At 37.1% G+C, this 14,991-nt stretch overlaps 1 protein-coding gene and 1 long non-coding RNA gene across 15 annotated transcripts in view; one reads left to right on the top strand and one right to left on the bottom strand.

Moving 5' to 3' along the window:
- Nucleotides 1-14,991, top strand: part of MYOF (myoferlin) — a 92,796-nt gene that overhangs the window by 60,181 nt on the left and 17,624 nt on the right. For all 14 annotated transcript variants that reach the window (XR_005861016.1, XM_040703097.2, XM_040703088.1 and 11 more), the window contains 12 exons: nt 1,106-1,283; nt 2,077-2,201; nt 2,685-2,791; nt 4,834-5,026; nt 6,082-6,237; nt 6,666-6,797; nt 8,169-8,332; nt 9,759-9,873; nt 9,999-10,104; nt 12,316-12,458; nt 12,589-12,762; nt 13,773-13,884. Coding sequence is in view for 13 of the 14 variants with exons in the window: in XM_040703097.2 (XP_040559031.1) it covers nt 1,106-1,283; nt 2,077-2,201; nt 2,685-2,791; nt 4,834-5,026; nt 6,082-6,237; nt 6,666-6,797; nt 8,169-8,332; nt 9,759-9,873; nt 9,999-10,104; nt 12,316-12,458; nt 12,589-12,762; nt 13,773-13,884 (1,705 nt within the window). In the remaining variant the exon portion in view is untranslated. The remainder of the gene's footprint in view (nt 1-1,105; nt 1,284-2,076; nt 2,202-2,684; nt 2,792-4,833; nt 5,027-6,081; nt 6,238-6,665; nt 6,798-8,168; nt 8,333-9,758; nt 9,874-9,998; nt 10,105-12,315; nt 12,459-12,588; nt 12,763-13,772; nt 13,885-14,991) is intronic.
- Nucleotides 2,078-14,991, bottom strand: part of LOC112532682 — a 69,941-nt gene continuing 57,027 nt past the window's right edge. Inside the window, exons 7-9 of the long non-coding RNA XR_005861020.2 lie at nt 8,659-8,801; nt 6,064-8,322; nt 2,078-5,582 (exon numbers count right to left, since the gene is read on the bottom strand). This is a non-coding gene — a long non-coding RNA (uncharacterized LOC112532682). The remainder of the gene's footprint in view (nt 5,583-6,063; nt 8,323-8,658; nt 8,802-14,991) is intronic.

Raw genomic sequence — 14,991 nt, forward strand, 5'->3', positions numbered from 1 at the left:
CTAGTGCTCTTTAACATCTTTATCAGTGACATAAATGATGGAATCAGGTGTGCCCTCAGCAAGTTTGCTGATGACACCAAGCTAAGTGATACAGTACAGTTGATACAATAGAAGGAAGGGATGACGTCCAGAGAGACCTGGACAGACTTGAGAAGTGGACCCACACGAACCTAACTGCACTTGAGTTGAGACAATCCCAGATACAAGTATAGACTGGGAGAAGAACTCACTGAGAGCAGCCCTGAGGAGAAGGACGTAGGGGTCCTGGTAGGTGAAAAGCTCGACATGAACCAACAGCGTGTGCTTGCAGCCCTGAGGGGTATACGGGGCTGCATTAAAAAAGGGGTAGCAGCGAGAGGGGAGAGGATTGTCCCCTTCCACTCTGCCTTTATGAGGCCCCATCTGGAGTACTGTGTTCAGGCCTGGGGCCCCGGGCACAGGAAGGATGCAGAGCTGTTGGAGTGAGTCCAGAGGAAGGCCATGAAGATTATCAAACTGCTGGAGTACCTGTTTCATGAAAAAAAATGTTGAGGGACCTGAGCTTGTTTAGCTTGGAGAAGAGATGGCATCGGAGAGCCCTTGGGTGCAGCCTTCTGGTACTTAAAGGGAGCTTATAAGCAGGAAGGTGACCAGCTTTATACACAACCTAATAGTGATAGAAAAAGGAGGAATGGCTTTAAACTAAAGGAGGGGAGATTTAGGGCAGATGTTAGGTGGAAATTCTTTACTTGGAGAGTGGTGAAGCACTGGAACAGGTTGCCCAGAAAATCTTTAGATGTGTCCCATCCTGGGAGGTGTTCAAGGCCAGGTTGGATGGGGTCCTGGGAGGCAACCCTGCCCACAGAGGGGGTTGGAGCGCAGTAATCTTTACAGTCCCTTCCAACATAAGCCTTTCTGTGATATTATATCATTTTTATACTCTCAAATACAATAACTTATGACACACATTTGTCTTTTTGGTACATCTCAGAAACAAGCAAAAAATATTAAAATCATTGTTTCCATTGAGCAAATAATGCTGTTTTTTGGTTTTTGTTTTTTTTTTTTTAATTGTGGTTCATATCGTACAAATATTTAAACAGAACTAAAAATGTTCTTGTTGTAGAAATACCAGCGCAGACGAAAGTTTTGCCTGGCTGCTGTGTTTCATTCTGCTACCATGCTGCAAGACACTGGTGAGCCTATCCAGTTTGAAGTTAGCATTGGTAACTATGGCAACAAGTTTGATACCACCTGTAAACCTTTGGCATCGACAACTCAGTACAGTCGTGCTGTTTTTGATGGTAAGGGTGCTGCTGGTATTGAGATAAGATCATGTGAAATTGTCCTTTGACGGTGCAGGGTATTTATAGCTTTGGAATGACAGCCCTTACTCCACTAAAAATTACTGGAAAACGAACAGAAAATAACACATGGTTCTTCATGGTCTCTGAAGAGTAGACTGAAAATCCTGCAGAGGCTTTTAAAGAACTTTTTGTAGAATGCAGTTAGATCTCTGACTATATACTAGGAAAACTAGTAGGAAAAAGAAGTCACAGTGTTTTACAGGTATCTAAAAGCTAGGGATTAGGAAGGGAAAACACCATCAGAATATCCTGCTTTCAAAGGTAACAAACTTTTTTAAGTGAGGCAGCCTAAAAGAAAACAGGTAACCAATTTCACAGAAAAATATGTTTTGGCTATAAATTTAGTTTATTAAATGCAAACAGCAGGAGTTATTTTCTCTGTTTTTAAAAGATCAGAGAAAATGATTCTTTGAATATTTTATTTCAGAGAAACACATTAATTCTCACGATGTTTTACATTATCAAATAATTGGTTAGAACAATGAATATGTTAATGGATTATTTATTGAAAAAAAAATCCACTTGATTATGATACAGTTTGAAGTCAAGCTTTACTATCCAACAGATGCTACAGACACTGAAAAGTATAAATCCTTTGATAAGTTGGGCTAGCTTGCATGTTCTTCCTAAATGATAGTTCATAACTGAAGTGAATAGAACAACTTGTACAGTGTACAGTATGTATCCCTGCCATGAGTTCTACATCTAACGTATAGATGTTTCACACCAGGTAATTATTATTACTATCTGCCATGGGCAAACACAAAGCCAGTGGTAACACTGACTTCTTTTTGGGAGGACATAAGTCATAGATTAGACCCTGTGAATGTAATCCTGAACATGGTTGAAAGACTGGTAAGTTACTTAAGAGCTTTCTTTTTTGTTGGTCTGTCTCTTTTCTTGGATGTGTAATGAAAAGTGTCATTTTGAGCAAATTATGGAACATAATTTTTGTTCTCCTTTCCTGTTCAAAGTTAAATGTAGAACAGTGTGAAAAATGGCACTGATAATCATAGATGTGTATTCTGGTATGGCCCAATGCTGCTTGAATCTGCAGGGAATTCCTACAGGATGGAAGGGTCCTCTTCATTTGGGAGTGTTGAGTTTGTAGTACTGTATTTGCTCTGAAGTTAGGTGCAATGTGAAGTAGTAATAAATATAATGTGAAAGAACATATGAAAAGTCATGTTACATTGGAATCAAGTTTGAATATCTTAGTCTTTATTTTTTTTATTTGGGCTTTAAAATAAGATGAAAATAAAGTCTTGAAAGTTATATTGACTATAATACTGCAATTCAAATTTCTAAGAGCAAATCCTTTTCTTTTAAATTCCTCAGCAATCCAACTTAACCAACTTAAAATCAGGAATGCAGGCTAAAATTTCTGAAAACAGATTAGCTGAGATGTGGCTGAAGCTGATTGACGAACTTACAGATGATGTAAGGTAAAAGAACCTTTTTTATCTCTTGCCTTATCATTCTAGGCTTGCTTTTAATCTTCTTTGTTGCCTTTACTGAGTCAGAGAACAAATTCTAAAGACTATAAAACTCATTCCCCATATGAACTGACTTGAAAACTGGAATTCCAAAAGTTTCTGAAAGTACTAAAACATCACAGATATTGCCAGTGAAGTCATCCATCTAGGTTTATTATTCTCCTTTATCTTGGTCAATGATGGTAATAAAGCAGCATCTCTTGGGGTGGGAGGGGGAGGAGGGGAGGAATCTAAAGCAGAACTGTTTTGCAAATGTGGAATTGTGAATTTCTGATCTTTCTGTCTTTCTACCACTTTATCTTAAAGCTTTTTTAAGCTGTTTGGAGCTTAAGGGCTGTAGAGATAAGATTTTTGAGTGATCCTTTAGTCAACGTATGTGTAATGTGGTCAGAAAAGGCAATGGGAGTCATCAGTTAAGGTTTAGAAGGAAAACAAATTCTAAATGGTGAAGAGAGAATTGTATGAGAAAGAGGCATTAACAGAAGTAGATGAGGAAGGGAGATGGAAAATGATAGAATAATTATTAGTTGTTAGAGTAAATAACAGAAAATATGCAATTATAGAAGAACTAATTCATCAAGCTATAGAACAAAAGCAGAAGTGAACAGAGGAAAAAGCAAATAGGGTGAAGATCACTTTACATTAGCAAATAATTGTATGGTAGATAACTTATCTCAAAATCTAAACCTCCTACTGGACAGAAGAGAGCAGAGAAAGAACTGACATGCTTTAGGAATGCAAAATGTGAAGGGCAAGCTATTGTCACATGGAGCCATCTGGAGAGCATAGAAACTTTAAGATTTGTATTGATAACAATCGGTCATCTGACACATCTGCACTGCTATTCAAACTTGTTTTATTAAATAACAGTAGCACCTAGACATACCAACCACATTAGTTTCCTGTTCTTTATAGGATACAGTGCCCTCTGAAGTTTATTTTCAGGAAACTCACAGAAACTTTGTCAAAGGCAAATGCCCTGGGCTGAATTCATAGAACAATCTTTTTTTTGCCATGATAAAGTTTTACTGAATAGGAGTTTGAGAGAGTTTTCAGTGCACCACTTAAACTTAAAATGTGATGACTTTCTGAAAGTTTGGGTATGGTACATTTGAACCAAGCGTAAGTACGTGTAGCCTGGACAGGCAGCATTTGCATTCAGATTAGTAGAACTAACTATAGCAATTGGTGCAGTAGTGGTAAGGTTTTGCAGAGTCAAAGTCCTTAGAAATGCATGGCTTATTAAAACTAGGTCAGAGAAGGGTCAGTCTTTCCAAACTTTGCAGTGTTCTGGAATTTTCTTTTTAAGTATCACATTAAAGAACTTCTAGTGAACTCTACTGAAGGATCGTGGATATTTGAAAAGTTACCTTTTTCTTCAAACCAACACCTCAGAAAATCCACTTCTTTCCTTGGCTTTATTGCACTGCTATAATATTGCTTACTTCCATTAAATAGTTACCCTGCCCTCTGGTGTCACAAAAGTTTTGTTATAGATTTCTTTTAGAGATTTTTCCATGCATTGTTGCCAGAGAGTTAGATAGCTCTCATAGTCATAGACACAAGCTGTATTTGTGTATTGAATTTCTGAGAATGTATGGTTTCAGTGAAGGAAGGAAACCTAATCTTGGTCTGGAGGTGCCAATTTTATCTTTGAGGCGTACATTAAAAGACAATACTTTTCTGATCTGCATATTTTAGGGAATAGATTTTGCTTGATTTGGTAAGCAGCAATTACATGATAACACATCCCTCAACCTATTCCATATTGGTGCATCTTATGTAAGCACGTTATTTCTCCAACTTACTGTAAACACTTGGTCAGCTGGAAATGTCTGCAGAAACGGATGCTGTAGGACTATTCTGGTAGTTTTCAGCTACAGAAATTGGTAGCACTCAGTCTTTTGCCACTGTATGCATGTACTCATTTAGTGTATGGCTAAATAAAATTCACTTAGGTTGTTAACCATGATAATAATTCTACTTTTCAGTAAACCATTTCCCCTCATAGAAGGCAAATCTAATATTACAGTCCTTGACACTCAAATAGAAAAGCTGCGCCTAAGGTCTCTCAAACAGATTGGAGAAGCAGCAAGAAGGATGAGGAATGAAGCTACCGATGTGAAAACCACTTTGACAGAAATTGAGGATTGGTTGGATAAATTAATGCAACTGAGTGAAGAGGTTAGTACCACACAATGTCAGTGATTCAGTTAGTTTAAACGTAGCTGTCTAACCCAAACTGGTATAATGTTCACTGCTGATCAAGCAATATCTGATCTAGTTAGAAGAGTAGTTTTAGATGCCATAAATGTAAACGTGCCTCTCTGCAATTAGGATTTACTTAAATATATTATTCTAACTTGTTATTCAATTTCACTGAGAATGTATGTTGGAGTATAACCTTGTAGAATTACAGCAGGCTTTTTACCTCTTCAAAGTGGCTGTGTTTTTTCCTTTATTTTCTTCCAGATCTGCAAGTCACTCTGCAGGTTCAGGGACTGCAGGGTGTATGTAGTACTTCTTCAGGTCATAAGCTGTAGTAATTAACTTCTTACAGAGTTTTTCAGAACATTCAACAGTGTCTTGAGTTTTCATCTGAGTTATGCTCTTTCACAATTGGTTTTCATGACATTGTAGAAGTGTCTGTTTTCTCTTTGTCACTTCTACTTTGAAAATTTTTAAAAAACATCACTTAATTTGGAAGACTTGCAGCCAGCGTACAGAAGTATGGACAAAGCTGGAAAAAAAAAAGGGGGGGCCGAAAGTGGGAGGCTGTTTTTGTCTTCTGCTAAGTCTTATGAGGATTTACTCTTAACATGCAAGCATTGCAAGCATTTCAATATGCACCATGTCAATCCAAAGTTATAGCAACTGGGATCTGTCACTGTACTGTAAATGAATTGGGATACAGTGCATTTCTAGATAAAATTGCAAAAGATGTAGAACCAAAATCTTTTTAACAAAACATTGTTTTCCAACAATCTTTATGGTATTTTTAATGATTGTTTCACCACTATATACTGCATTGCTTGTAAGATAAATCAATTTCATCTATTTAACATAAATTCAAGCTTATTATTGATTCTTAACTGATAAATCCTTTTACAATACTAGACTTATGTTGCTGTTGCCTAAGCATTGGATCAATTTATGTTTCTGTTATCTAAGCATTAGATTTGTTTAACCTTCTATTAATTACCAACTTTAACTTTCTTTACCCTGCAAATAATCCGCAGCCACAAAACAGTATGCCTGATGTAATCATATGGATGATCCGAGGGGAGAAAAGACTGGCTTATGCTCGTGTTCCTGCACACCAAGTGCTGTATTCCACCACAAGCCCCGAATCATCTGGTAAATACTGTGGAAAGACACAAACAATCTTCTTAAAGGTATTTTTTTTTTCTCAAAATCCTTAAACTTTAGATCCCTAAACTGTGATGCTTCCTTACATGTGCATGACTCTCCTGACAAGAAACACTAACGTCCACGTGAACTTTAAGTTATTGTCATAATTAAGAACCCATTACTGGATTAAACTTGAAAGAGGATATACAGGAACAGGGATTATACAAATGTTTTCTTTGTTTGTTTTTTACATGCCCAGGGCAGGTACCATTTAAAGAATGTCTCCTTCCTGAACTAGTTTATTAGCTCCTTCTGAGGAAATGCCATGCTAGAAGAGATAAATCATTTATTATTTCTCATTTAACTGTGTTATTGTTTAGATTGTACTCAAAGTTAAAACACCTGTATAACACAACAAAGAATAACCTTGTTTGTGTGCGTGTGTGTGTGTGCGTGTGTGTGTGTGTGTCAGTACCCACAGGACAAGACGAAAGACGTCAAAATGCCTGTGGAGTTGCGAGTTAACATTTGGCTTGGGCTCAGTGCAGTTGAAAAGAAGTTCAATAGCTTTGCCGAGGGAACGTTCAGTGTTTTTGCAGAAATGGTATGTCCATCATCGCTTTCTTGCATTAAACTTGGATATGCACCTTAGGAATTCTATGCAATTTGAGCTCCTCTGAAATTGTTTTGCATGCCTGGCAGAAAGGGAGAGTAGTGTTTATTACACTGAAAAAAGTGCTGAAACAAGTAGACCACATTAAAGGCAATTAATAATCAAGTCCATTGTGCCTACCAGATGAACTTCAGCAGAACAGAATCTGAACTGGTTAATCAGGTGAAAATCTGGATAATTCCAGTGATTTAAAGACACTTGTTTTAGATATTTATCATTGTAATTAAGATTGAGTTCTAGAACATAATGTTTTGGCATACTATTATATATTCTAATTGATTCTTCAGTTCTTTTAAAATGATGCATGGATACAAGCGGTTTTGCCTCATAATAGTTCTTTTGTAGGAGCGGAAAAATTGCCAAAAATTAACTGCTACAGGAAAAACTGGCCAAAACCAGTAGATTTCACTGACAAAGGACTATATTGTAACATGTGAATGGTAAAAGGAAAAAAAAATTGAAAGAAAAATACTTCTAGTAGTCCCACAGCATATATAAGAGATTCTCTGTGATAATGATAAGCTGTAAGCATCTTTGCCTAATTTGCATGCCTTATGCTGCATGTAATCCACTATAACAGTTGAGGAAACGGCATTTTTACAGAGGCTTGTGTCATCATTGCACCTATGCCTAAAATACTAAATGTAGTGCTATATTAAGTGCCTTAAAATAGTCAGTGGATTTTTCAAAGCCATTATTTGTTTAGTGCAGGGGTTTATGAGGATATGGAATATCTATTGCTCTTCATACAGCAATCCAACAATTTTATACAATAAGAACAGAACATCATAAAGTAGGATAATCCCATTAGCAGAAAGGGAAATAGAGTGTATAAGCTGTGCTGACATCAGAATTGTTTCCCCATTAGCTTCCATAAGACTAATTATTTTCAGTTTTACATGTTACAAAATAAGAGAGAATAAATAGGAGATTTGAAATGGAAAAGAATGTGAGAATTGTGCATTTAGGTAATGGAAGAAACTCTTGTTCAAATAATGTAAAGGTATTTTATTTAACAAACCTTTAACTTGGTGGGAATTTGATTGTAGAATATAGTGTCATTTAGCAGCAGAATCATTGTTTACATTTACAAGACAGCACAGGAGAAAGAGAAATTAATGATGGTAGTGTAAGGCAACATGGGAAGGAGATATTTAGTTTAAAATAGTAGTTTTTAGTAGTTTTAAAATAGTAGTAGAATGCTTCAATTATAACTATTAAATAAACCTTTTTATTTTTTTTTCCCTCCTGAAATCATTTCTTTGTTCCTAAAGTACTGTTTTATTCTTTCTTCTCAAACAGTATGAAAATCAGGCTCTTCTTTTTGGAAAGTGGGGTACCTCAGGACTTGTTGGTCGCCACAAGTTTTCTGATGTCACAGGAAAAATCAAACTGAAGAGAGAGTATTTTCTACCCCCAAAAGGCTGGGAGTGGGAAGGAGAATGGATGGTTGATCCTGAAAGAAGGTGAGATACTTTTAATTTTATGCAAGCAGGAATAAAGGAATTAACTTCCGAGTGTGGAGGAAAATATCCCCTCTGTTTTTTTTCACTGATTGTGAACTTTAAGGCAGCAATAGCCAGCCAATAGTCAAAGCTTTTTAATAACTCTGAAAATACTATTGCCTTTTGTTGTTCACATATACTGGATTATTATTTTTTGTTTATTTTGCGAAATGTTGAGAAGGTCTGTGACCTTCATTAAACAACTGTCACAGGTTATTTGTCAGAGTGACTCAAGGCAGGGGTTATTTTCAGAGGCTAGGGCTGTGCTGCCGTATGGTTCTTCCTACCTTGACAGGTCCAGTTCATGAGGTCTCCATCCTTCCCCAGTTCCACCAGGTTCAGTCTTGCTCTATCAGAGTCTGTCAATACCTGAGTTGTCCCAGTTCAGCCATTTGCATTATCACACTTAAAGTGGGACTGGATAAATGAGCTGTTCAAAAAACAAAAACCAGCATCAAAATAAAAATGTGTGGTTTTTGCATGTGTGTGTTTTATGGTGTGTTGTTTTTTGTTGTTTTTGTTTGTTTGTTTTTTAAATGAAAGGTTCACTCAATTTTTAATTATTTTGCTCTTGTGGTAAGAGATAGGACTGTTCCTATAGAATCACCGTGCAGAAAAATATGTGCTATTGATCCATTTTGAAGTCATGCGAGTTTGTAGGTATAAATGGATGGATTTATTTCCATATTACTTCAAGGAATAGTCTGAGATGAAGAAAAGCAATAACACAGAGATGCTTTCTCAGATAATAGGAAAGAAATCTCCAGTTAAAATGTACATTTGCTTACCAGATTTTATTGGAAAATAGTCTTTGTGGCTCCATTTGACCAGCAGATGGCACTTAAGAACATATTTTGGTGCTTTCTGACTAACAATAACAAATGGAAATCGAGGCTATTTTCTCTTATTTAATGTTCTTTTATTTATTTTGCTTTCAAGTTAGAAACTTATCAAATGATTATTCATTTGGTAAACAATAGAACAGGGATAAAATTAACAACATTACCAAATCTTAGTGCATAGCTAGTTATATTAAAGTTAGAAATGCACACAGCTATCATGTGGTCTGTTTTTCTCTGTGTTTAAATGATGCATTTTCTTTTTCCAATAGAAGTTCTCAAAGCAGCTGAATAATAATGGCAGTTGAAACAATTCCTGCTAGTCATTCATGAGTAATGTTACACTTATTTCTACTTCTATAGGAGTTGCTGCAGTGTTAGGAAGATGTTCTAAGAAAATAAAGTTCTCATACATGAGAGCTGTGTTGTAAATTGAACTTCACAAAGAAGGATGATCCAGAACTAGAGCATGTATATTGTTTCTATATATTCTCTGTGGCCTACTTAAGTAATTTTGGCTTAATACTGTGCTTGCTTTGGATTTGCAGTTTGTTGACTGAAGCTGATGCTGGTCATACCGAGTTTACTGATGAAGTGTATGAGAATGAGAGCCGTTATCCTGGAGGAGAATGGAAAGCTGCTGAAGACAGTTTCACGGATGTGGTGAGATGTATAAATCAGTACTTTTCACTGTAAAAAGATGGAAGCTTAAGAGAGAGTTCTAAGGTTTGCTACAGTGTATTTTACCTACTAATGCATGGAACTGCCGTGTTTTCCCTATATAAAAGAATGGAGAAAAAGCTCCACCACCACGTGAGTTCACGTGTCCTGCTGGATGGATGTGGGAAGATGATGCTTGGAAATCAGACTTAAATCGAGCAGTGGATGAGCATGGTAAGATTTACTGGTTTTATTCTATCTAATAAATGTATCTGTAAGTCTATACCAGAGAACAAATCATAGAATTCAAGAAGCTGTATGTTGGTCTTGAGTGCACTTGCAGGAGGTATTTTTGAGCCAAAAGCTTTAAAAAATTAGGAAAATAAAAGGTGTCATGTGAAAAATAATCTGCTACAACGAGAGGTTCCACGTTATAAAGTTGGTTGTATGAACAGTGTGTTTAGAAACAGAACCTGTCCTTGTTTGAAATACATTTCCAAAACTTTTTTCCTACATCCAGTGTTAGTGAAGTTCAATGGTTAGGATTTGGCCTTTAAGATGTGGATCAGTAGTGTCAATTGTTGTTTTAAGGAAGATGGAAGCTTAGGCTGAGACATCAGGCATCTAAAATTCTACCATAGAGTATGTGACAAGGCCAGGGTTGGGTCTATCTGGTATTTTAGCCTTCAGCCAGGGAAAGAGTCACCAAGCAAAGCTCAAAAAGCTCAACGTGAGCTGGCAATGTGCACCTGCAGCCCAGAAGGCCAACTATATCCTGGGCTGCATCAAGAGAAGCTTGAGCAGCAGATGGAAGCAGAATCTCTGCTCTTGTGAGCCCCATACAAGGAAGACATCGAGCTGTTGGACTGGGACTAGAGGAGGGCCGCGAAGATTATCAGCGGGCTAGAGCACCTCCTCTGCAAGGATGGAAAGAAGGCTCAGGGGGCGCCTTGTAGCAGCCTTCCAGTACCTGAAGGGGGCCTACAGAAAAGCCGGGGAGGGACTTTCTGTAAGGGCAGGTAGTGGAAGGACAAGGGGAAATGGCTTTAAATTGAAATAGAGTAGATTTAGACTAGCTATAAGGAAGAAATTATTTACGGTGAGGCTGGTGAAGCATTGGAACAAGTTGCCCAGAGAGGTTGTGAATGCCATCACCCTGGAGGTGTTCAAGGCTAGGCTGGATGGGGCTTTTAGCAACCTGTTCTAGAGGGAGGTGTCCCTACCTATAGCAGGAGGTTGGAACGAGATGGTACTAAAGGTCCCTTCCAACCTGAACTGCTCTGTGGTTCTCTGAAAGCTAAGAGGTGAATCAGGAGGTCTAGGAATCGAGCAAAGGAAGGAACCTGTTTGTCCTAGTCACAGATGACACAAGGGTGTGAAGAATTCCTATACTGTTGAAAGCAAAACGATTGCATTGAGTTTGTGCAGGAGGTGTGTCGTGCAATACTGATCAGAATGTAAACACTATGAAACAAATTAGTAATTAGCCAGTTCTGAAATGAAGTTGACTTCAGAGTCTTTCTGTGAGAAGTGTAACTAAACACAATGTTTTCAAGTTAGATGTAGTACAAATCAGGAAAATCCTAACCAAGTAGAGCCAGTGTTTTTTCCTGGAGTTGCTACAACTCTAACATGCTTTTTACTTATACAAAATGAATACTACTACCATCTTGGAACTTGTGATGAAAACAACGACATAATCCAATAAATTAGATTCTACGGCAGTAGGAAAAAGCAGTCAGTCCTTCATAGCAAAGTATTTACAGGGCATTTAATAGTTTGGAAAGCAAATAAGTAATAAAAGCAAAAGGGAAGGCTGTAGAAGACTCTGAAGTCCAGAGATTTGCTAAGTGGTCATGAATTTTAATTTGTTCTAAAACAGCTAAAAATTCTCAAAGAGTTATTGCTTTAAAAATAAGTTAAGTAAATAGCTATTTCAACAGGAAAAAAAAGAGATCTTATTTATTGTAGAGTACTTATAAGTGTCTAAACTGGAACCTCTGCTAGGATTCTGCAGTAACATTTTATTAGGAGTTAAATCTAAGTACAGGTCCTAGTTGCCTGGCAACTGAATTCTAACATGTAGACCTAAAATACAGTAACCTCTTCCCGTGTCTCACCACCTTCATAGTAATGAATTTCTTCCTAATGTCAATATAAGCCTACCTCCTTTTAGTTGAAAATCATTACCCCTTATCCTATCACTTCATTCCCTGATAGCTCCCCTTCAAGTAATGGAAGGTCACTATAAAGTCTCTCTGCAGCCTTCTCTAGGTGGGACAACTTCAGCTCTGTCATCCTGTCTTCATAGGACATATCAAATAATTTCATGTGACTAAATCTTCATTCTTTGTAGTCACAATAAAAGAAGAAATTATCATGTTGTTCTTATTCGTGTATTGCATGTGTTTCTAGAAATATACCAACTATTCAATTTTCTTTTAGGATGGGAATATGGAATTACTATTCCTCCAGACACTAAACCAAAGTCATGGGTTGCTGCAGAGAAAATGTATCATACACACCGACGACGAAGACTGGTGCGAAAGCGTAGGAGGGATTCAGCTCAGGCAGTAACAACAGGAAGGGTAAGCAGAAGAGAGATGCAATTACAGACTGTGTTTCTTACACATTGCAGCAGTGCCTGCCAAAGCAATTGCAGATGTTTTTCATTACATTTATACAGTATTGTGGATAACAGAGATTTACATCTCCTAGGGAATGTCATCATATGAAGATCAAGAAGGATGGGAATATGCTTCCTTGATTGGTTGGAAATTTCACTGGAAACAACGCAGTTCTGACACTTTCCGTCGAAGACGATGGAGACGAAAAATGGCTCCCTCAGAGACACATGGGGCTGCAGCTATCTTCAAACTTGAAGGTGCTTTGGTAAGGGACGCAGTATCAAAAAAAGTCCTTAGGTCAATCTATTAATTTTTAGTCTCTGAATCATTAAATTGTTGTGTAACTGAGGAACTAATACAGTTTATACTGTTAAGTCTGAAGGGGACCATTGAAGTAAGTACTTAAGTTCTTAAATAACACGCTTGTTGATTCTTCAAATTATTGTTGTATAATGACATCTAGATCAAAAGGCAAATTACTAGATAAGCCTTCTTTAAGTAAAGTAAAAAGATGACTTAAGATTTTAATGCACATAATTCAGATGTGTTAACGTCAGTACGAGAAGCAAAAGAAACTGAAATAGCTACCCCTGATTAATATTTGCAAATATAAATAACCAAGCACAAGGAAAAAACAATGGTGAAGTATCTGAAAAGTCAGAATATTGTAGGTCACAGTTTATCCAAATTTAATTATCAAGATAATTCAAGATAAGCTTTATCAAGATAAAAAATTAGAGCCTGTAATAGTAAAGCACAGTCTTATGTGGCTACTTTGTTTTTCTAAGCCAATGATTCAGAGTATAGCATTAATGAGTTTTCTTTTTTTCCTTTGTTCCCCTCCCCCCCCCCCTTTTTTTTTTTTTTGCACCTAATATCAATCCGTGATTCCATGATTCACCACTTAGTTTGGTGCCACAGAGTTGAAAACTTTGTTTCTCATTTGACTGCTCCTCCTGCACTATTGCTACAACAGGGCAGTGCAGAAGAGCTCTCCTGCACTAAGAGCTGAGGTAGCTAATGTATCTCCAGCAGTAAGACATTCTGGCAATGAGATGAAATGACTGGATTGATTTCTGCACAGCTTCAATGGCAACATGACATGAACTTTGTATGACTAAACATCTTTTACTGTACATTTACTTAGGAAAGTAAGTTATACCTTGTCCTGGAAATGAGGCTGAAACCTGTATATTCCTGTATACTGTACACTATTATCAGATTGTTTCTGCATTTGTAAGCATGCAGTGATGTTTTTTCTTCACAAAACTCTAGGGAGCAGACACTAGTACCGATGATGGAGAAGGGAAGGGTTCAGACAAAACCAAGGAGTCAGCTACAACGGTGTTTGGTGCCAATACACCACTTGTTTCCTGCTACTTTGACAGTAGGTTCCTAACAATTCCTTTCTTAGAAATTATGTCTCTTTGGTATCAAACAGAATTGTAATTCTTTGTGTTTTACATCTAGTCTTATAAACCTCCTGCAATAATTATCCATCTGATTCTTGACTGAAGCCTATTTATCCTGCTAAGTAAAAAATACAGTTGGTCATTTCAATATTATAGTCTACAGTTCATATTAGCTTATATTCTAATATTAAAAAAAGGAATGGAGTAATTTAATATAGATAAAGTGTCTCATTTTGTTTGATATCTCTCAGACATTTGTAAAACAGACAAAATTCCCAAGCTATTTATTACAAAAGCAGAGTTCTAGGCTTTATTAAAAGACACATTTTTAACATTAAGGTACATCCATAAGCATGCAGGAAGCTAAACCAGCAGATATTATGTATGTACAGTTAATTTTCTGCTGGTTTGGTTCACTTAACCAACTCACTGCTAGGTCAGACAAATGCCTGACCCAGTATAAGCAGTAAGATCATGTAGGTGAGTTGGCAGAGTGAACAGATCTGTAACTGCCAGCCTGCACTGAATTAAAACGCCTTGGAGTTACCGCAGTGGGACTCACAAAAGTGGGAACGCTGAGGTGGGAGTCACCAGCGTTAAAAGGAATAGAGCCCAATTCAATGCCACTCCTAAGACTCAGCATCCTTTTTGAAGATCTTTGGAAAATTTGCCTTTATTTGGAACTTACAGAACTCTATCTCCCTTCTGGGAATAAGTGCCCAAATCTTTCAGAAGCTGAGGAAGTAATCTTGCTGTTTCTTTCAAGTAATGACCACAATAGGAGGAAAATAGCTCCTTTTCCTGCCAGAGTTCAGAGGTTTCAACTCATTGTGGATATGAGTGGCTCTTTTTTTTTTTTTTTTTAACAAGGTCTGGAAGTGATAGAGCTGACATCTTCAAAGAAAATGTGTAGTAACTTAGCCATATGTTGCCCTGGGTCAGGGTCTCCATCACATCCTACTTTTCAGCTATTCCATCATGTTTTCACAGATTCATTTTGTGGGGTTTTTAAAAATATTTTAGCCAAGGAGATGAGGATGCAATTGGAATTATTATGTAGAGGTAGTTGAAAGGTCACTCCT

The sequence above is a fragment of the Gallus gallus genome, chromosome 6, assembly GCF_016699485.2.
Source record: "Gallus gallus isolate bGalGal1 chromosome 6, bGalGal1.mat.broiler.GRCg7b, whole genome shotgun sequence".
NCBI lineage: Eukaryota > Metazoa > Chordata > Aves > Galliformes > Phasianidae > Gallus > Gallus gallus.